This window comes from Haliaeetus leucocephalus, unplaced genomic scaffold, assembly GCF_000737465.1.
Source record: "Haliaeetus leucocephalus isolate CR32 unplaced genomic scaffold, Haliaeetus_leucocephalus-4.0 Scaffold556, whole genome shotgun sequence".
Lineage (NCBI taxonomy): Eukaryota > Metazoa > Chordata > Aves > Accipitriformes > Accipitridae > Haliaeetus > Haliaeetus leucocephalus.
The window spans coordinates 3,849,001-3,870,229 of NW_010972992.1; the positions used below are offsets into that span (position 1 = coordinate 3,849,001).

Here is a 21,229-nt window from a genome sequence, read left to right on the forward strand (position 1 = left end):
AGGCTTTGGCCCATAAGACACTTGTCCTGCTCTTGGGAGTAGATCCATCTCGACAGCTGGATCACCCACTGCCAACTGTACATCCCCAAGTGACCTATGCATACATGAAACACATGTGGAAGAGCGCCCGTAAGGTACCAAAGAACATAGTACTCTCTACGTTTCATTGCTCAGGTTTTGAGCAGTGGCATTCATGTTAGCTCTTCATAACACCCACAGAACAAAGTCAAGGCTGAAGATTCTATTTTTGCTCACCTAAAAAGGGATAACTAATTCCTTTCCTTATTGTTATTCAGAAGATAAGCTTTTGAAATTTTCCTTTAAAACTCTATAGTGGCAGAGAAGGCCTGGCCCTAATTTTACTTCCTACATGGAAAGATTATGTTTGCTAAACCAGTACTAGGTACCCAAGGGATGGAGCCAACATTAATGGTCAATAGTAGCTCTTCTGTCCTCACCGAGATTTTACTGTGTGGGCTTGGTACTTGACTTCTCGTCCACTGTTCTGATTGCCAGGTCTCCACACTGCACCTATGGTCAGGGGTACATGCTGAAAGAGTAAGTTTTTTTATTACCAGTTTTAGAAAAATATCCTGAACAGTTTGTACTTAGCTACTGAGCAGAACTGACTTTTATTAAGGACATTATTGAAAATTTCTAACTGAAAGACAGCTGAAAAGTACATAGGGTTTTGTCATGGGAACAATTTGGCTCCAAAGAGCCTAGGGTGAATGTTTTTGACATTGCAACACAGGGAGAATTTACATAATCAAATCCAATAAGCTCCAGACTGGATAACTTATCTTTTTTTTAATATACATTAAAGCCTCCATTTATTCTCATATTCTGCCACATCTTTTTTATTTTTCCTGTCTTTGGGATTGCCAGCACTGGAGCAGAGCCATTGCTGTGGGAACATTGCCATGACCTAACTATTCTTTATTTGAATTTAAAAACCAGAAGGAGCTGCTGATGAGGCCGTGTTCTATTGGCTTTGTAAAACTGTGTAATGGTCTCTTTTTTTTATTTCAGTAAATGACCCAAGAAGTATATAGGGCTTCTCTGCCTGCCTCTTCGAGTGAAAGTATACTTTTCTGTGGTTGACCTGTGATAAAGAAATAGACAAGATGCAGGAAACTGGTGCAGTTGTAGAAAGCAGAATGAAACAAGGCACAAAAATTAAGGGGATGGGGGAAGAGAATGTATCTAAAATAAACTGATGCATGTGGAGCCCATGAAAACAGGAAAAAAAAGATTAGAAAAGCAGCAAAGATGAGAAGGAGGAACAGATGTAGTTAGAATCACCTCTTCTTGCTCGTTGAATGATTTCCTATTTAAATATAGTATATAAGCTCTGTGCTTAGGAGCTTTTTTTTTTCTTCTTCTTTCTAACACATTAAAAGTGGGTGTCGTTTACAGTGCTGAGGGAGAAATACTTTACCCAAGGTAGCACTAACCCTATACCTACATGCAACTCTCAACCCTTTCTCTGAGCACTCTTCAGCTGGAAGGGCTGACTCAATGATTCAGTCCTTTGTGGCACTTGGAACATAGGTGCTTATTTTTGAAATTCATGGTTAAAGGTGCAGCTCTGTGGCAGAAGAAGCTGTGTTAGGGTACGACAGAGTTTGCAGTCTGGAGTGAGACTTAAGTGTTTATACCAAACACTGAAAGCATTTAGGGAATTATCCTGGTACCAGCAGCATTACATGGTTTAGCATATCCTTATGTACTATTTCAGTGACTGTTGTTAACTAAATAATACATAGTTCTACTTAGTGGTATATGTAGACCAGAGTTTTATATAACTCTGTGTGTTGACTTGATCTAGTATCCTAAGTAATAAGCTACTGAAGTAGGCTGGTATGGTAGGAAATGACCATTTTCTCTAGCTGAGGAATTCAAGGTTGCTTGGTTGACCTAAAATGTTTTCCTTACCACCATTTTGGCACTTGCCAGATCCAGCAGGAAAAAAAAATGGCATGTAGATAGAAACCAGCCGCATAGCACTTGCAGAGCTGCACAACAATCTTTTCTTAAACAACAGATAAAAAGATGGATAAGTAAACTTGTTGCGTTTCTTCTAACAAGGACCTTTGCCAGCAGCTGCATTCTACAGACATATACCGTAACAAGGCTGCATACAAACTTAGGAATTCAGTTGTTAAAGAAAACTTACTGCTTTCAGTCTTAAGTGCTCTGCCTGTCAGTTTATGGTGATCAGTTTTCAATATTAATGGAAACTGAAGAGCAGATCGTTGGGTGTGTCTAGATATGAGAGGGACACATAGCTGTTCGGCAATATCTTTTTGTCTATTTTTGACAAATGTCTGGCATAACAGCATAACTATTTATAAGATTGTTATTTCTCCCCCACCCCCTTCTAACCAAGTATCTAGGTTACAAGCTGTGGAATGCCCCCCATTAATGTTAATAGTGTGATACTGTCTTTTATTTTACACTGGGCTAATACCCTTTTTCCTGACAATTGACTTGTGTGTGCTGACATTTGAATGGAATAGATGAGTCATTCCAGCTCAGGTGATTCTTGCCTCACTCTAAAGTACTTCATTCCTGTAGATGGAACAGAAGTAAATTGGACTCTTAATAGCATAGTCTGCAGTTTGTGACCTGAAATGACCTTCCAGATTGCAAGAGCTTTACTTTAATTGTTTCCAGTGAAGTGTGCATACTTTTTTCCTTAAATCTTTAATTTCAGGTTTTCTTACCCCATAATTCTTTCCAAGGAATTTCAGAAAGACTCTTCCCACAAAATTTGGTAGTGCAAGTTGCTTTAGCACTACTGCCTTATGTAATCTGCTGGCAAAGGAGCAATGTACATTTGTGCTTCTTAAACAACCTTAGGAGAAATCTAGACTTTAATTTGTTGAACAACTCAAAGTTTATGTCCCATGGTGTGTACTGTAAGCCTAGCCAAAGCTCAGGGGTTAGGAGGGAAGATCAGGAAACTGCAAGTTTTCCTTCAGGCATTATTTTCTCAAGTTGGTTCTTTTTTTTTTTTTTTTTCAGGCCATAGCATATTATAGACAGGCTTCTCTGGATTTGTTATCCTGTCTATTATGATAGTGACCTGGTCAGATACAGTTTGTAAGCTATGAAGATTTGTTTGATTGTTGGAATTGCTGGACTGTCTTTGATGTGCATGCTCAATGCAAATGAGACATCTTTATGTCATTACCAGAATCTTAGTCTGCATAAGCAGTAACAGGACATTGTCTGCTGCTGAAGTTTTCTTCTTGTGCATGTGGAAGAGTGCAGGTGCAGGTGACCATGTCACTTTGCCAGAGTTAATTTCTTGCACATCAAAGCACAATGTCAGCTTATGTTATGGTCAGTTATGCTTTTGACTGTATGTATGACATGAAGGTGTGCCTAGCATTGGAAGGATGCAGTTATTTGTTCCTCAGTGTAGCAGTTCAGTGGCCAGATTTCTGAGACATCAAGAATCTCTAACCTCTTCATTTATTTGGTGCTACATATGTAGAGTATAAACTGATTCTAGGGAGATGTAAATGACTAAAAAGCTTTGAAGGAAAACAAAACTGTATTTTTTGCTTTCAGTGAAAATTTATTTCCACGTTGTCTTCCTCTCTTGTGAAGTTGTATTTAACCTCTGTGGTCCTTACTGCAACCATCATCCAATTACAGATCGATGCGTTCCAGCATATGCAGCACTTCGTGCAGACAATGCAGCAGCAGGCACAGCATGCTATTGCAACTGAGGACCAGCAGCACAAGCAAGAACTCCACAAGCTCATGGCACGGTCAGCACCTGGTCCCTGGACACCCTTTAGCTATATCGTGAAACTCACGTCTTTCCTGAGGTTGCAGGGTCCATGCAGATGACACATTTCACACAAGGCCCATGCTTTGATTAAAAGGAACAGGGGATTTCTCATCTAGCTGGTAGAGACCCATTTGGTATTACATTCTTATCTATCTCAATTTTCAGTAAATGTTATTGTGACACATCAGTGTAAACAAGCTCATATTTGTCACTAGTGGCTGGCTGTATTTTTCCAGCACTGTGGCTCACTGGCAGAAGGCAGAGCTCTCAGCATGGCTATTTCTTTGGTTTTCAGGAGATCCAGTCAGTAGGAAAGAAACACTTCCCACATGCCTGGCACATCTGTGCTTGGCAGCGCGTGCCCTTAGTACAACAGCAGTGCTTTGGGCAATAGGTGCCCAGCATGTGATGGTCTCTCAAAATATTGTCTCATTAAAAACACATCTTATAATCTCTGTTTTCCTCTGTGGATCTTGAGGTGCCAGATCTGTTTTTTTCCAGTTTAAAGAAGAAATTGCATAGTGCTTGCTATTGAAGGTTTGCTTTTTTTAAAGGGAGGCATGCGCTTAATTTGCTTTTATGAGAATGGGAACTTGATAACACCATCGTCTTATTTTTTTCAGAGTGACTATCATGGATGACAAATTAGTAATGAGTTGCGCGCAATATTTTTCTTGCACAACACTTTCTGGAAAACTCAAAATATAGAAAGGACAGCTGTGTAACTGTGGTATTTAAAGCCTGCTAAGGGAGCAAAGTATTAAGCTTCGCACAAACCTTCACAGCCCCACCCTGTTGCAGTAAAAATATGTTGTTTTTCCTTTCCGCTGGGAGGGGATGACTTAATGGGGTTCTGGCTTGGGGGAAGAGCAGTTGCTCTGTGTTTCCACTGTTTGTCTGCCGCAGTGTTCTCCAGAAGGCTAGTTCGTATGGTGATAAGTACAGCTAGCCAGCACATATGCTAGGTGCATTTTATCAATACTGGTGAAGTCTTTTGATGCTACCATTACTTCCTACGTTTATTTTATAACTGATATAAATGAGGAACAAAGTTTGACGCTCACCTTTCCCCCTAAAAATTAAACCATTAACTAGTTAGGTCCACACTTAAAAGCAGGATGTAGATATTTTGAACCTTACATGTTAACACATACACTCCTAGTCTGCAGAAGAGGCTTACAGAGTGGGTTTACCACATGAAATGTCTTTCAGACTTCAGATAAGAAGTCTGCCTCTTAATCCATCAGGCTTCGTTTTCATTCTAGGTTCTGAGTCAATAATCCCTTTGCTTAACCAGGTGTTTCCTGAAACTGGGTGAGTGGCAGCTGAACCTGCAAGGCATCAATGAGAGTACCATTCCCAAAGTCTTGCAATACTACAGTGCTGCAACAGAGCATGATCGCAACTGGTACAAGGTCAGTAAGGAAAAGCTTCTATGCGCCATTGCAGAGAGGTCAGTAAATTTGATCACATCCCATACTACAGGAAAGGAAGATGTTCATAGGATGATCTCCTATAACTATATGTCTTGTTACTGCAAGTAGGGTTAAAAAAAAAACAGAGAAAGCAGCCCAAGCAACCATGGGATTCTTGTTTAGAATTTTATCTGGCTGGTAAAACTAGGCCACAATTCAGTTTCTATTCTTGCTTTTGGGACTTTCTCTCCTGTCAGTTAACAGTGAAGGAGAAAGGATAATCTAAATGGAAAAAATTTAACTTGTTCTCACTCAGTATACTTGAACTAGGAAAGAGGCCTTGTTGCTAATTCTCCAAAGATCCTTTTATTTCAGGATTGTGAAATTTCAATTAATATTTGGTGCCAGATCTTCTCTGAGGCAGCCATCTCCTGTATTTCTTCCTGTTACACCTCCCCTAGTTCTAACATACTAATGTTCATTTTAAGCTTTGAAAAATTAAGGTGTATGTGAATAGAATGTGATTTAATTTTTGCTACAGAGCTCCTTTGCCTTAATACCCAACAGGGAGCTCTTGGCCAAGAACTCACCATGATGTTATTTAAGATAATAAGACAGTTTAAACTACAAGTGATTAGAGAAAGCAAGGCATTGTGTTGTCTGCAGGGTATTACTACTGTTGTCCGCAGACTCAGAAAGGTTGGATTATTATCTCTAATAATTAGAAAGTACAGGTTGCAGAAAGGATTCATCTTCCTTCTGACTTTTGTTCTCTCTTGTTGGCAGGCCTGGCATGCCTGGGCAGTGATGAATTTTGAAGCAGTGCTTCACTACAAACATCAAAACCAGGCCAGAGATGAGAAGAAGAAACTACGTCATGCCAGTGGAGCCAGTATCACTAGTGCTAACACCGAGGGCAGCAATAGTGAGAGTGATGCAGAGAGCACAGAGAACAGTCCCATCCCATCTCCAGTGCAGAAAAAAGTCACTGAGGTACCCTTCTTCTCTGTTTATGTTGAGAGATTGGTACTTACTGCTTAGATGCAGGAAAATACTATGGTGGGAAACAAGCTACTCTGCATACCTGGCTTGTGGAAACTGGCTGTATGTGCATATATATATATATATACACACACACACTTCTAGCTTACAGCAAAAGTGAGGAAGTTCAAATTAACTCAGTCTTAAGGGAAGAGGATTAAATTAATGCAAATGATCTTAAGTTAGTTGTGAACTAGAGCAAGGCATGGATTGCTATTACAGGTGCTACAATGTGCATTAACAAGTTCTGCTGCTTAAGCCCTTCATGAAAGACTGAGGAATCTCTTTTACTTGCCAGTTATAGTAGGGTTGTAGTTTTTAGGCTGCTTTGCTGTCCATAGTTTTGCCAACAAACTGAAGTATAAAACCACTTCATGGTATATTCCCTGCCAGGCTGAAAGACTTATGTCTAGTAAAGCAAAACATAAGTTCCAGGAGCAACATATCCTGTGAGGAGTATGAGCTGAAGTCAACTGTAATGTGGATTAGGTCTATGTTTCCACATATTTCTTCCTCTTTCCCCTTGCTGAGTTTAGGATTCATGTGGACTGATGCGCTTGTGTAGAACTAATGCAGCAATTTTCATTCCAAAAGGATTTATCCAAGACCCTCTTGATGTACACAGTCCCTGCTGTCCAGGGTTTTTTCCGATCCATATCTCTGTCTCGAGGAAACAACCTACAAGACACTCTAAGGTACATAATAAAACCCATAGTAAATGAAATCCAGCTGTTAAGGGCACATGGTTTAAGATTAGAACCGGTTTCTGCTCTTTTTTGTTATGGTAAAACTGTGAATGCTTCAGTCCAAGCTAATTTATATTAGGTGGATTAGCCCTTATCCTACTAGCTGTAGGTTCTGGGAAGAAGAATCACTTGTAAGTGGGTCTGAAGGTATTTGACAGGAATGGGGTTTTTTTGTTGCATTCCTAACAAATGTATTTCTCTTCTTCAGAGTCCTTACTCTGTGGTTTGACTATGGTCACTGGCCTGATGTGAATGAGGCTTTGGTAGAAGGAGTCAAGGCAATCCAAATAGACACTTGGCTGCAGGTAAGGAACACAAACGGCTAAGGCAAATCTCAGTTCTGGAGGGAGCTTGGGCATTTGTTACATGATATCAGTGATGATCCTTTGCTCAACAGCCGTGAGAGCAGTGTGCAGTACAATTTGTAACTGATTTAACAAGCATCTTGAACAGAGACATGAGAAGCGTTCTTGCATGCGTTTCTGTATTTATATGCAGATTAGTGCATATGAATGAGAGAGACTGAATTACATCAGAGCAGGCAGTGGTGTTTTATACTTGGATCACCACTGAATGCACATCATCTTCAATTTTAAAATGTTCATTCTATTTCAGGATTGCCTTGTAGAATGACTCCTGTAAATAAAGAAAAAAGGCTTAATTTCTTATTTGAGCATTACACTTCAAGACAAATCTTACTCTTTTGATAAGAGGATCCTATAACAGTTTTGGACAGAACACTTGTGATCTCACTGAGCTGTTCTGCCTTTCTGACACTGTTTGGAACTTTGTGTTATCCTCTGACCATCTCAAAAATGAGTGGTGGGCTTCTCTGTCTCTTTTAAAGACTGAGAGATCTCTAGCAGAGGGCAGAACAGCTTGTGAACTAAAGATTTGAGATTACAGGAATGTTTATTTTACTTATCCTTATTATTAGGTTATCCCTCAGCTCATTGCAAGAATTGACACCCCTCGACCATTAGTAGGACGTCTCATTCATCAGCTCCTCACAGATATTGGACGGTACCATCCCCAGGTAAGCTTTGGCTTAGAGGAGGAATTCCCATAGACTTGAGCGCCAGTTAAGGCATTTTCTATGTTCCATTTCACCTAGTCTAGATGTCTGCACTGGAAGTCACAGCAAGTGAGGATAGTGAGGATGGGGACTATTTCTGATGCTGCTTCTTTCACCTCAGCACTGTTCACATAAAAATGGAAAGAAGAGGTTGATAAGCCATGCAGCAGGAGAAGTTCTGTCCATCTAATAGAATACTGGGTAGTGAAAATCACCTTCTTAAATCTCATTAAGTGACTACTAAAAGGCTACCTCACAGATGTTTTATCTGAATTTCTTCCTACAGTCTGGAAAATCACAAAATGCTAAAAACAGTTTTCTGTTCTTCCAGTTTGATACACGCTCTCAAAGTCATTCTGCTACTGAGTGAATTAAAGTCTTGTAAGCTTTTCAGATTAGAAGACTTTGAATAGCAAATTCCTATCACCTCTTTCCAGAAGGAAGCTTGCTTTCTTTGTCTAGCCCTAAGGCTGCTATTTATTAATGCTTTGCTAATCTTTCAATTTATGTAGCTCTTCTGTGTGGTTCTAAAATGTTATTGGTTGATGTCCCTTGTAGGCTTTGATCTATCCTTTGACTGTGGCCTCTAAATCTACAACCACTGCTCGCCACAACGCTGCAAATAAGATCTTGAAAAACATGTGTGAGCACAGTAACACTCTGGTGCAGCAGGCAATGATGGTGAGTACTTAAGTGTACCATAAAGCATATTGTGTTTCAGGAATGGATGTTCCACAGGTATAACAACACAAAATGACTATTCATTGTTAATTTTGTTCAAGTACAATTAATTTGGGGTTTTTGTGATAGGTAGAAGTTACAGTATTAGTATACTTTCAAGACAATGCTTTAATTTAAAAAGGACCATAATGTTCAAACACTAAGTTCTTGTGTCTCCTTATGAATAAGTTTAGAAAAGAAATAAATGAAGAATCATTGTTCCATAAAGAGATATTTTTGCTTAATGAAACGTGGAAACAAAACTTACTGAGCATAGTGTGGAAAGAGTAATTTAATTCATTTGCTAAAAATTTTTATGAATAAATGAAAAGTAATGCTTTCAGGCCAAGCCACACAAATATATAGAAAATTTCAAAGGCAACAGGTAAGGTGAGAAAAACCTAATCTGCTTCCTGCAGGAAAAAGTGTCAACAGCATTGTGGGAGTTCTTGTGGCTCCCTCTAGCTGCCAGCAACAAATATTTTATAATCATTAGAGAAGAAAGTAGTTTTGCATTTGTAAGTCAGTATACAGTCATAGTGTTTTTCTTGAGGCATTTAATCTTTTTTCCTGTCCTAAAACAGGTGAGTGAAGAGCTAATCCGTGTAGCCATCCTATGGCATGAGATGTGGCATGAAGGGTTGGAAGAAGCATCTCGTCTATACTTTGGAGAAAGGAATGTGAAGGGAATGTTTGAGGTGCTGGAACCACTTCATGCAATGATGGAGCGTGGGCCTCAGACTTTAAAAGAGACATCCTTCAATCAGGTATCAGCAAATGGCCAAGAGCATAACCTTCTGCATGCCCTCAAAACCAGGCAGGACAGCCACCTGCCCTAGATGTGTTACAAGGACCTTTGCAATCTAACACAAAGAGTAAATCTCTTGAGACTCATTACGTTAATTGCAGACTTCATTATTGACATTTATCTTCACATCTGTATTGCTTTCGGTGACTACAGTACTACAGGGGCCATGGTAGTATAGATTGCTCTGGAGTCTTATATTGGATGGGTGTCTGATAGGGTCTGGAAAACATACAACTGCTCTGCAGTTAATTCTGCTAAGTCTGCTTTGCTTCATGGTAATCGCTAGCACAGATAGTAAAGACGATCTGTCTCAAGCCAGCAAAAGGAATTAATCTGAGCTTGTGAGCCTACTGTTAAAGGGTGATTCTATTCATTCTGCTACCTCCTATCATGAGGTCTATTTGTGAGCAGTGTTGTCTAATAAACTCAGTGCATGCCTTGGATCCAGGAATTTCTGGATCTTTAATTTTGATATACTATAAAAATGTGAGATAAAGTATTTGTAATGCAATTTAAAAATAGGCTGTGATGCTCTTTCTAGGTATTAAGTGGTCTCCAGCTGTTGCACTATAGTCTGCAGAAATGTTTTTCTTCTGTTGTTTTTCACTTCCTCCCTAGGCCTATGGCAGAGATCTAATGGAAGCTCAGGAATGGTGCAGGAAGTACATGAAATCAGGAAATGTCAAAGACCTAACTCAGGCTTGGGATCTCTATTACCATGTGTTCCGGCGTATCTCAAAGCAGCTGCCTCAGGTAGGGGGAGAAGTACAGTTCTGTTGTGGGTCTTACAGTGCAAGTTGTCAATACTGATCTTGTTTCACGTTTTCTGGTTATTCAAAACATTCAAATTCAGTATTCTAGAAGTATCTGCATATGATTTGCTACAAGTCTGCTGCTTATGCAGCACTTGCTGCAAGCATCTGAAGTACTGGTGACTGAACTGTTGTAGGTCACTTGACAGCATGAACTCTTCAGATGTTTCAGTGAGATTTAACTGAAATTCTGGGGGGTTGTATTTCTTTTGGTTTTGGCAGCTCACTTCTTTGGAACTACAGTATGTCTCACCAAAACTCTTAATGTGCCGGGACCTGGAATTGGCAGTGCCAGGAACGTATGATCCCAACCAGCCCATCATACGTATTCAGTCTATTGCACCCTCACTGCAGGTCATCACCTCCAAGCAGCGGCCCAGGAAGTTAACATTAATGGGTAAGAGAGAGCAGTTTTCACTTAGCTATTCTAGTATTTAAACAGTCGTTGCTTTTAGGTCAAACTGCATATTTACCAGGTAAAACCTTTCCAACATTTTCTTTCAAATGAGGTATTTCTTAGTGGTCTGGTCAGTCTTACTGCCACACTTTCCAGTTCTTGGGTGCACGTATATTTGCTCTTCTCTGTTTGTTCAGCAAGAGTAAAGTTTTGTGTGTTATAATTCTTACAGGAAGCAATGGGCATGAGTTTGTATTCCTTCTGAAAGGTCATGAAGACCTTCGCCAAGATGAAAGAGTGATGCAGCTTTTTGGGTTGGTCAACACTCTGCTAGCAAACGACCCAACTTCTCTTCGCAAAAACCTCAGGTATGTGCTGTGAATAATCACTGAATGTGCTTATGCATAAGTGACACCCTACGTAGGTGCAGTTTCCAAGTAATCCTTGGCACAGCCAGCTGGTTTGTGAGGAAATGGCGAATCTTGGAACTAAGTTAATTAAAAAAAAAAAAGAGAGAAAGAAAAAAAAAATTCATAGAATTCAAACTTGGAGGAAATGTATCCTGAGGGGATTGTTTGTTTTATTTAATTGAAGTCCCACCTCATAAATAGTTGTGGTCATTGAGGCAACCCCTATTTCAAGATAGCTTGAACGCTGCCTTAGGAGCCTGAGAACAGGAGGTTTTATCAAGGATTTTTTTATTATAGTAACTAAATAGCCTGGTGAATAGTCACTGACTGCAATTCTGTACAGTGTCTTTCAAGCGTGAACATATCCAATGTCACGTGCAAATAATAGATCATTATGGGTGACATAACATGTACCTTCTCAAAGCAGTCTTTCAGTGAAAACCACGTAAGCTTTGAGAATGTCTGTAGATTATCTGGCAGCAGTCTGTCCAAATGGATGTTTCGGGTCTGTTTGAAAAGAAGGAAAGCAGAGCAACTACTGAAGAGACAATTTGGATCAGAAACAGATTTAATATTAGTTGTTTTAAGCATCTTGAAATGTAGTAATTCACAACAGACAACAATTTGAGCTCTGATTCTCCATTTTTTCCTGTAGCATCCAGAGATATGCTGTTATTCCACTGTCTACGAATTCAGGCTTGATTGGTTGGGTCCCCCACTGTGACACACTGCATGCACTCATCCGAGACTACAGAGAGAAGAAAAAGATCCTGCTCAACATTGAACATCGCATCATGCTGAGGGTAAAGGGCAAAGCTGGCAGAGTTTTTGTACATTCTTTTAGAACTCCAATGTCTTAATGAAGAATAATGGTGCGCAGCTTGTTCTTCCTTTGCCTGTTTTCTGATTGTTATTGGTACCAGTAATAAATGCGAAAATATCAGATAAGAGTTATAAAATGCTACCAAGAGGTAAAATTTGCCATATGTTTATTTGTTTCTCCTTTCCTGTTTTAGCAGTGACCACAAGTTGTTACCATCTGGTGACTAAAATGTGTTTGGAATTTTGTGTGACTATGATGTGCCTTATACAATGCCATGCTGCTGGCATTCACAAACATTGTGCCTAAGCAACAGGGCCAAAATTAGACAGACTGAACATTACTAGAAAAGTTAGAATTGCCTGCCAAAAAGGAAAGCATGTGCCAACCCAGAAGACTTATTTAGATAATGGTTTTTGAAACATATTCTCCTTTGCAGTATTTTAATTAAATATGGCTATGGACTACTTTGTGGATGCTAAATCATCTGCTATCCCATGTAAAATGAATTCTTTGTTGTTGGGTGGTCATCCTACTGCGTTTGGGAACATACTGGTCAATCTACAAATAATTTCAATCTAAACTTGGTATGAAATTATTTGTGATTACTGTGTTTCTCATAGTACAACTAAGGATTACTGGAGGTGGTTTTTTTTAAGTTGCTGAGTGTCACTTCTCAATCGTAGATGGCTCCAGATTATGACCACCTGACTCTGATGCAGAAGGTAGAAGTATTTGAACATGCTGTCAATAACACAGCTGGTGATGACCTTGCCAAACTGCTGTGGTTGAAAAGTCCAAGCTCAGAGGTGAGTTCAGCATGTGTAATGGCTTATGTTTGGCAATCAGCATGATGTGGAATTACCTTCTCTGCAGAATGAGTGAGAGATGGTGTTTATTCATCATAAACTCCAGATGAATCACTGCAGAACGTCTATCCACATGTGTATCCCCTCACAAGGTGCCTTATAAGGCTCAGATCACAATGGCTGCCAGGGTGCAGTCCAAAGCCCAAGGGTGGAGGCTGGAGCTCCATATACTGTGCATGGGGAGAGAAAAGCAGGACACTCAGAATATATTCTCTTAATGGTTTAGACATCTAATTCAAGGCCACAGGATTTCTGAACCCCCTCAGGCTATGGAGCGTATCACAGTTTTGCTTTGTGCAAAATGCAAGTAGTTAATGTATAAATTAAAATATAGGCTGAAACATGCAACATGCCTGCCTGCCTTTTTCTATTTTGTCTCCACTTGTAGGTGTGGTTTGACAGAAGAACAAACTACACTCGTTCACTAGCTGTGATGTCAATGGTTGGGTACATTTTGGGCCTTGGGGACAGGTAAGTGAAATTGTAAAGGTTTCTTCTAAATAAAAACACAGACTGTGTAGGCCTATCAATTCATTCCTTGGATCTGTTTGTATGATAACATCTTTCATTGTGGTTATTGCTGATTTTTAACACCACCATCTTTCAGGACCTAATCATGCTGTCATTATTTTCAGCACTGCAGGCATGGGATGTAGGGTTTGTGTATCTTGAGTACAAATAAGAGTTTCTTCCATTTTGAGAGGAGTACACACAGAATTACATCAAGGACTACAAGTTCTAATTTTGTCCTTTCGTTTCACTCACAGAATGGGAAATCTTTCTCCATCCATTCTATAAAACAGAAATATTGTTGACCTTTGCCACCAATCTGTGTGCTTGGGTGTGCTTCATGCATATGAGATGGCAATTTTTTTTTTCGCAAAGTCTGTTAGGACTGTACACGTACATCCAGCTTTTTGGGGAGGAAAGAAGCACCGTGATCAAGCATCGGTTTTTATTCCCTGAAGTAGCAAAAAGAAATCCAGAAAGTATTTAGTGGCAGAGGTCTTCCAGTTCTCCTTCCAAATGAGTTCAGTGACACTACTTATTTTGCATACTTTTTTGCCTGGTGGATATTTATTCTGTGAAGCAGGAACCTCTAATGCTATGTACGTTCACAGCAGCTGTCAGAGACACACATGAAATCCCCATAAATACTCCCCAAAGACTGCTCTAGGCTTAAAACAAATGAAAGTTAATGTTGGTTTAACTATTACTTAACATGGTGGTTTTTCTGATCTGCAATGCAGACATATTCTGGAGGGAAGTATGTACTATCCAAATGGATTGGGCACATAATGAAAAAAGAAAAAAATTACCAAAAAAATGAACAAATGTTTGATTTATTTTATGGCTTACTGTTAAAAGGGGACACAATAACTTCCAAAATACTTTTGAAGACAATATATTTTAGATTTAAGGTCTGTAATGCAAAAAGAGCTAAACCCTCACATGTTTTCATAACAAAAGCTTCTATTCCTGAACTTAAAGGTCTTCATAATGAAATTGCAAACCTTTGAAAATTGAATTAAAACAGAATTGGAACAAGTCGGCATGAATAGCAGCATCGTGGTTTTCCTAGTCTGGATTGATTCTCTTCTTTTCTGGTGCTAGTCTAATTTGCATTACTTGACCTGTAGCATAATTCATTACATTTTTCTATACTGAAAAAAAATGAGAAAGCAGAAAACAAGTAGAAGAATTTATCCTCACTGAAAAATAAATGTTCATATCCAAGTAATGTACTGATGGTTCTGGTTCAATAGGTTGTTTTATCTTCCAAGGTGAGATGATCTCTAACTCCTGAGAGGTAATTAGAAAAATAATGTGATAGATGCACTGTCAGGAAGCTATTCTGTTCATCCTGAGGTTGAAGATCTCAGACAAGCAAGCTGTCACTGGCTGTTCTTGTTCATGAAGATAAATATCATTTCAGACTGGAGCTGCTGTGATTTACTTTGGGTTTTTATAATGGTCTGTCACCTTCTTTTTTCTCCTACTCCTTCATCAAAGACACCCCTCCAACCTGATGTTAGATAGACTGAGTGGAAAGATTCTGCATATTGACTTCGGGGACTGTTTTGAGGTAAATCTTTGTACTTGGACATTAAATTTTCTGTAATATTTCACATTTTCTCATAGAACAGAAATTAATCTGTAAGCCAGGACAAACTGACCTTGGAATGTGATCTTGGGCAAACCCTTTGGCTCACTTTTGGGGTTCACTTTACCTACAGGCAAGATGAACATAACAGATACCTTATCTCAGAGGCACGTCTTGGGGATTAGCTGACCGCTGGAACAAGCAAAGAAGTGCTAACATCACTTTTCCATAAAATTCCTTGAAGCAATTTAAGCTGGTGATAGGCAGTCTGTCTTACTTGACACTAGCAGCTGGGGATGCGCTTGAGTTTTCCCTCTGTTATCAAGTTAATTAATGAGCTTCTTACAAAAATTTGTGGAAACTGAGGAACATAAAGCTGGAACTTTTACTTCCTATTTGGAATACAACCTTCAAGCTTGTAGCAAAAAAACCCCAATATTTATTAACTCTTAAATAATAAGTTACCTATTAATTTACTAATTCTCCATCATCATGTGTTTAGGTTGCAATGACAAGAGAAAAGTTCCCTGAGAAGATTCCATTTAGGTTAACAAGGATGCTGACAAATGCTATGGAGGTAAGCATCCACTCTTTAATATGAAGTGGATTATTCCTAGAGAAAATGGCACCCATTTCTCAGTTTTCCCTGTATTTTCTGTTGTGGCTAAACATCTCCACTCTTTAAGAACTAGAGGTGTTTATATTTCAGCTGCATTTTCTGTAAGTTAAAATATCTCCTGTGATCTTTACAGTACATTACAGTGAAAAGCAACTTTTTAATTGATGCAGAAAAAACCCTGAGATTCCTCCAATTTCTTAGGTCTTTCTTAGTTTCCTCATTTCAAATAGCTGTTTGCATCAACCAGACACAGCCAATGGCATGGTACTTCACAAAGGTCATCTTAATGGCAGAAAAGAGCTTCTTAGTTTGTAATGAACATCTATCTTGTTCTCTTAATGAACAAAGCATAGTGAATTCCAGTTCAAAGCACAAGCCACTTCCTGCTCCCTGAATGTTAGGGTTGGAGTTGCATAATGAATGAAGCAGCATGGTTGATTCACTTCTTTCTCTTCTGAAGGTGACAGGCCTCGATGGCAATTACAGAATCACCTGTCACACAGTGATGGAAGTCCTGCGCGAGCATAAGGACAGTGTCATGGCTGTGCTTGAAGCCTTTGTGTATGATCCATTATTGAATTGGCGGCTGATGGACAGTAAGTGATTCTTGCTGCTTCCTCATACAAGAAATCCAGAAGCCTGAAATCCAGTGTCTGTTTGAAGACAATCTGATGAAATTGTTGCTTTGGAAATGCTGTTTCTGTGCGCACATGATTTTAGGGATTGCAACATGAAATTACCACAGTGGTTAAAACCCTTTTGTACTTAAACACAGACACCAAATTAAGCTACAAGCAAAATTGTTTGGGTTGGTGTTGTATTAGTTGTCATCAGGAGATTGAAAGCTACTTTCAGGTGACATAAAATTTGGAGAAAGAGGAAGGCAGTCAAATCTGTATTGTTTGTGGACAAATTTGCTATGAAACACTGAAACTCCACTTCATACTTTTCAACTCCTTATTTTCTTGCAGCAAATACAAAGGGCAATAAGCGCTCACGAACAAGAACAGATTCCTACTCAGCTAGTCAGTCAGTAGGTGAGTAGAAAAGATGGCGTATGTCATGAATGTTTGGAGCGGTTTTTTTAGCAGTGCACAAGACTGGGTAAATATTTTCAGTCCTCTACACAAAAGTAGACAGATAAAGAGCTTATTATCATTAGTTTTAGGACTGGAAGTCGTGAGTTCAGTACTTTGGCTCAAAAAGCAGATACTCCTTTACAGTTACATTAACATCCTTCTGGGGCACATACAAACTGGTGTAGTGCAAGGTGTAATTGATACGTGGTAGTTATTTACTTAGCTACCAAATATTAGTGTGCAAAATCTGGCAAGTAGTCATCTGACTGAATGTTGAGAGCTTTGCATCATATCTTAGCAGTATTGGACTGCAGAATAGGGACAGTGTTTCATATGGCGAGTTCTACAAATAAACATACTTATTTTATTGCAATTTTTGGTTAATTGTACGTCATTTCAAAATATCTTTCAATTACACTTTTATACAAAATGTTCCTACAAGTTGAATCAGGCCTTTCAGTATGTTAGCAGGGCAAAAATAATGTTTGCTCCTGTGATATGTTTCCATTAGTGATAGAGATATGTGGTTGTCGTGGTTTAACCCCAGCCAGCAACAAAGCACCATGCAGCTGCTCACTCACTTCCCCCCCCACCCAGTGGGATGGGGGAGAAAATCAGGAAAAGAAGTAAAACTCGTGGGTTGAGATAAGAACGGTTTAATAAAACAGAAAAGGAGAAACTAATAATGATAATGATAACACTAATAAAATGACAGCAGTAATAATAAAAGAATTGGAATATACAAATGATGCACAGTGCAATTGCTCACCACCCGCCGATCGACACCCAGTCAATCCCTGAGCGGCGATTCCCCCCGCCCCCACTCCCCCCAGTTTATATACCAGATGTGACGTCACATGGTATGGAATACCCCGTTGACCACTTTGGGTCAGCTGTCCTGGCTGTGTTCCCTCCCATCTTCTTGTGCCCCTCCAGCCTTCTCGCTGGCTGGGCTCAAGAAGCTGAAAAATCCTTGACTTTAGACTAAACACTACTTAGCAACAACTGAAAACATCAGTTATCAATGTTCTTTGCATACTGAACTCAAAACATAGGACTGTACCAGCTACTAGGAAGACAATTAACTCTATCCCACCTGAAACCAGGACAGTAGTACAGTTGGTCAGAGTCAAATATGCTTTTCAAACAAGCTGATTAACAGTTTTCTTAATGTTTCCAGAAGAATATTGTTTTATCTGCTTTACAGCATCACATTTATACTTTTATGTTTTCATGGTTTTTTTTCAATAGAAATGTTGGACAGTGTGGAATTGGGTGAGACAGCCCATAAGAAAACCGGGACCACAGTGCCTGAATCCATCCATTCCTTCAGTAAGTTTCATAGTTGTTTCTATACTGACACAGAAATTGTTCTTCGATTGGAAAATTTCACCATGGTCCAGGGACAATTACATGAGATGGGACAGATACAGTTCATTGTCAGCATAAATGAGGAATATAATAACCTGTGTTCTCAACTCAAAAAAAAAAAAAAAAAAAAAAAGGGACAGAAAATATACTGGTATCTGGGTTTGTTTGCTCTCAAAATGGTATTTGTGGTGTTTAGGAAGGGCAGATGTAACAGCAGTACAAATGCTTTTATTGTTCAGTTAAAGTTCTAATTCTCTTTCCTACTTCTGTCTTTTAGTAGGAGATGGTCTAGTGAAGCCAGAAGCTCTAAATAAGAAGGCAATTCAAATCATCAACAGGGTTCGAGATAAGCTCACTGGTGAGCAAGTTCTTATGTTTATATAAGATAAACATAAAATGTTTTGAGATGGATCAGCACTACTTTTAGTGTTTGTATTTTGTGTTAATCCTTGAATTTAACACATTCTGATTAAGCGAATGAGGCCATTTTCCTGGTTTTGTCTAACACCTAAGTACTGGTGCCTGCATTTAGATACAAATGAGCCCCATTTGAAAAGTGTATAGGTGTTTGTAACTAAACAGACTTCATATTTTGCATGTCTTGACTTGTTGGTGGAAGTAGAATTTCTATTGTCCTGGCTTTATAGTTTGCAGCATTTAGTTGCAAAATTTTATGCTCTTAAAGTTTATAAGAAACTACTTCCCACCTGCCAAATAATGTACCTGAAGGGATTAGGACCAGGATTCCAGCTACTGGAAAGTTATCTATTGTTGGTTCATCCATTATTTGGAGAAGACAAAAGGAAGAAACCATAATACTTGGGAAAACAGAGTTCTGGGCTCTATGCCTTTAGAGGCACTCTCCATGTTTGGAAAATTTTGCATTTTATATACTGTAAGGGACGAGCAGTTAAAAGTCCTATCAGTCCTTAACTTGCCACCAAGAAGCAAGTTATGGTTGTATGATTTGTGACTTCCATTTATGGTTTTTTCCATTCTTTATTTTCAAAGGTCGAGACTTCTCTCATGATGAAACTCTTGATGTACCCACACAAGTAGAATTGCTCATTAAGCAAGCTACTTCTCATGAGAATCTGTGCCAGTGCTACATTGGATGGTGAGTTTGTCATTAAGCTAACGTTGCAGAATTCTTCTCTGAATAATCTGAGCAGAGAACAGCTATTGAAAATGTCACTTGTGTAGTTAGTTATATGTAGGAGCCTTACCCCATGTTGCATCTGCTCTGGTAAATTTTGCAAGCCTATGACAGTGATCCCGTAGACCATCCTCTGTAAGAAAGTTGTTATAAGTAGTGACAGGGATTTTGGAACATTTAAACCACAATCAGCCTCAACATTTTAAGTATTTGAAATAAGGCATGTGGTGGTCACTGATTTCAGTTACAGTGCAGAACCACATCTTCTAAAATAAGCAAAGATGATTTACTGTCATTTTGAGAGTTAGCTAACTTTGGACTATGCTTAAGGAAACAGATTTTTTTAGTGTTTTTAAACATTAGTTAGCTGGAAAGAAGCATGGAGATCCCCTGTCAACTTTTCCTGTACTAAAATGGTGCCTAGTTAGTATGGAATCTCAGTCCTTCTCAGTGTTGCCTTTGTGAAACTATATGCAAGTCAGTGTTACTACAGTATCTTTGTTTTCTTTAGGTGTCCTTTCTGGTAACAGAAGATTCCAAAGTATCCACAGCCTTTTATTCTGGAGGCTTTTGCACTCCAAACTTGCTCTTCAACAAACACAAACTGAACGTTGGACTGAAATACAGCTTTTGTCAAATATTTTGAAATGTAAATGAAAAGAGTTATTGTATATTAAAAGTTGGTTTAAGCCAATGTATAGCTGCTGTTGGAAATACACAAGCTGTCTGAAACACAACACTTGATTTGGGTTTCCAGGACAGCGAAGACTGATTGTACCACAGATGTCTATGGTTCCACTTGGTCTTTGGGGAACTGGTGATCCATTGAAAATAACTATATACGGGTTTTGACTTACTTTGCAATGTAACTAAGTCATTTGCGGATTAATTATTGCCCTGGTCAGTCCTGTTGGTGTAGCTGCAGTGAGCTCAATGCGCTTGTGCAGGAGGCTTTATTTAGATTTGGGCATAAGCTGGATAACTGGAAAGAAAGAGAAGCAGAATTTTACCATTGTTTCATCCTGTTACCTTGTTTTCAAACTCGATTCTTGCCCCAAAATTGGAAACTGTATATCCGCTCATTACACTAGCGCAGGAGTCGTGTTTCAGACTAGATCAGGATATCAGAGCAGATCCAAGAATTGGAAGACCTTGAGCTGAGCAAAGTCAGGTGCCTCTATGCGGGTTGATCGGTGGCAAACTGGATGCAGGGTACAAATTAAATACCACTTGGGAGCTTCCCACAGTGTCTGGATTAAAAAGCAGTATTGGGAAAGAACTATGGAAACTTAGTACTTGGCATAGGAGGCAGACGTGGGGAGACCTGGTCATAACTTGAAACAGAAAATAATGGTTATTAAACATGAGGGTGAAAATAAAGTTATGATTTATGAATTAAAAATATTAAAAACAATGCACAAAATACAACAGAGTAGCCATGTTTAGATGCCATGTTGTATTTGAATATTTTTGTGCCAATAAATTACACCAAAATGTAAACATTTTGACTGTGTTCTTGTTTATTCCTAAGTACTTCTTAGGAAGAGACAGGGAAGCAGATTAAGACTTTTTTTTTTTTTTTTTAAGGTTTCCTGTTGCTGTGGATTTGACTTGTCCTTTTCCTGCATCAGTTCAGGTGGTTGGCTATATTTCCCTTTTGATAGCAGCTGGACACAAAATTGCCAAGACTGAATGATGTCTGTCACTTGTATAAAAGAAAGTTGAGCGTACAACCCCTAAATTTTAGTTTCCAGCAGATGCGATGTCATCACTCTGGTAAGAACATCAGCTTTCTTGGTGTCAGGGTCACAGCCACAGCTCGAGAGAGACAGCGTGGGGTGCGTCACTGACCCGGCCGGGGTTCCGTGGGCTTCCCCAGCCGCTTGTGCCGGTGCTGCACCCCGAAAATGGGAAACGGGGAGGTGGCAGTCAGGGGCTTTGAGTGGTAATGCCGCTGGCCCCGTTTCAGGCACTGCTGT

The 21,229-nt window shown here is 39.3% G+C and overlaps 1 protein-coding gene across 1 annotated transcript in view; it reads left to right on the forward strand.

The window, feature by feature from the left end:
- Positions 1 to 21,017, forward strand: part of MTOR (mechanistic target of rapamycin (serine/threonine kinase)) — a 68,308-nt gene extending 47,291 nt beyond the window's left edge. Inside the window, exons 36-58 of the mRNA XM_010577323.1 lie at positions 3 to 134; positions 3,670 to 3,785; positions 5,106 to 5,223; positions 6,010 to 6,216; positions 6,859 to 6,959; positions 7,219 to 7,315; positions 7,948 to 8,046; positions 8,644 to 8,766; positions 9,390 to 9,572; positions 10,232 to 10,366; positions 10,648 to 10,822; positions 11,055 to 11,190; positions 11,888 to 12,035; positions 12,739 to 12,861; positions 13,310 to 13,392; positions 14,935 to 15,007; positions 15,528 to 15,602; positions 16,105 to 16,240; positions 16,616 to 16,681; positions 17,975 to 18,055; positions 18,372 to 18,452; positions 19,106 to 19,211; positions 20,838 to 21,017. Coding sequence (XP_010575625.1) covers positions 3 to 134; positions 3,670 to 3,785; positions 5,106 to 5,223; positions 6,010 to 6,216; positions 6,859 to 6,959; positions 7,219 to 7,315; positions 7,948 to 8,046; positions 8,644 to 8,766; positions 9,390 to 9,572; positions 10,232 to 10,366; positions 10,648 to 10,822; positions 11,055 to 11,190; positions 11,888 to 12,035; positions 12,739 to 12,861; positions 13,310 to 13,392; positions 14,935 to 15,007; positions 15,528 to 15,602; positions 16,105 to 16,240; positions 16,616 to 16,681; positions 17,975 to 18,055; positions 18,372 to 18,452; positions 19,106 to 19,211; positions 20,838 to 20,946 — 2,703 coding nt within the window. The 3' untranslated portion in view covers positions 20,947 to 21,017. The remainder of the gene's footprint in view (positions 1 to 2; positions 135 to 3,669; positions 3,786 to 5,105; positions 5,224 to 6,009; positions 6,217 to 6,858; positions 6,960 to 7,218; positions 7,316 to 7,947; positions 8,047 to 8,643; positions 8,767 to 9,389; positions 9,573 to 10,231; positions 10,367 to 10,647; positions 10,823 to 11,054; positions 11,191 to 11,887; positions 12,036 to 12,738; positions 12,862 to 13,309; positions 13,393 to 14,934; positions 15,008 to 15,527; positions 15,603 to 16,104; positions 16,241 to 16,615; positions 16,682 to 17,974; positions 18,056 to 18,371; positions 18,453 to 19,105; positions 19,212 to 20,837) is intronic.
- Positions 21,018 to 21,229: the final 212 nt, after the last annotated feature.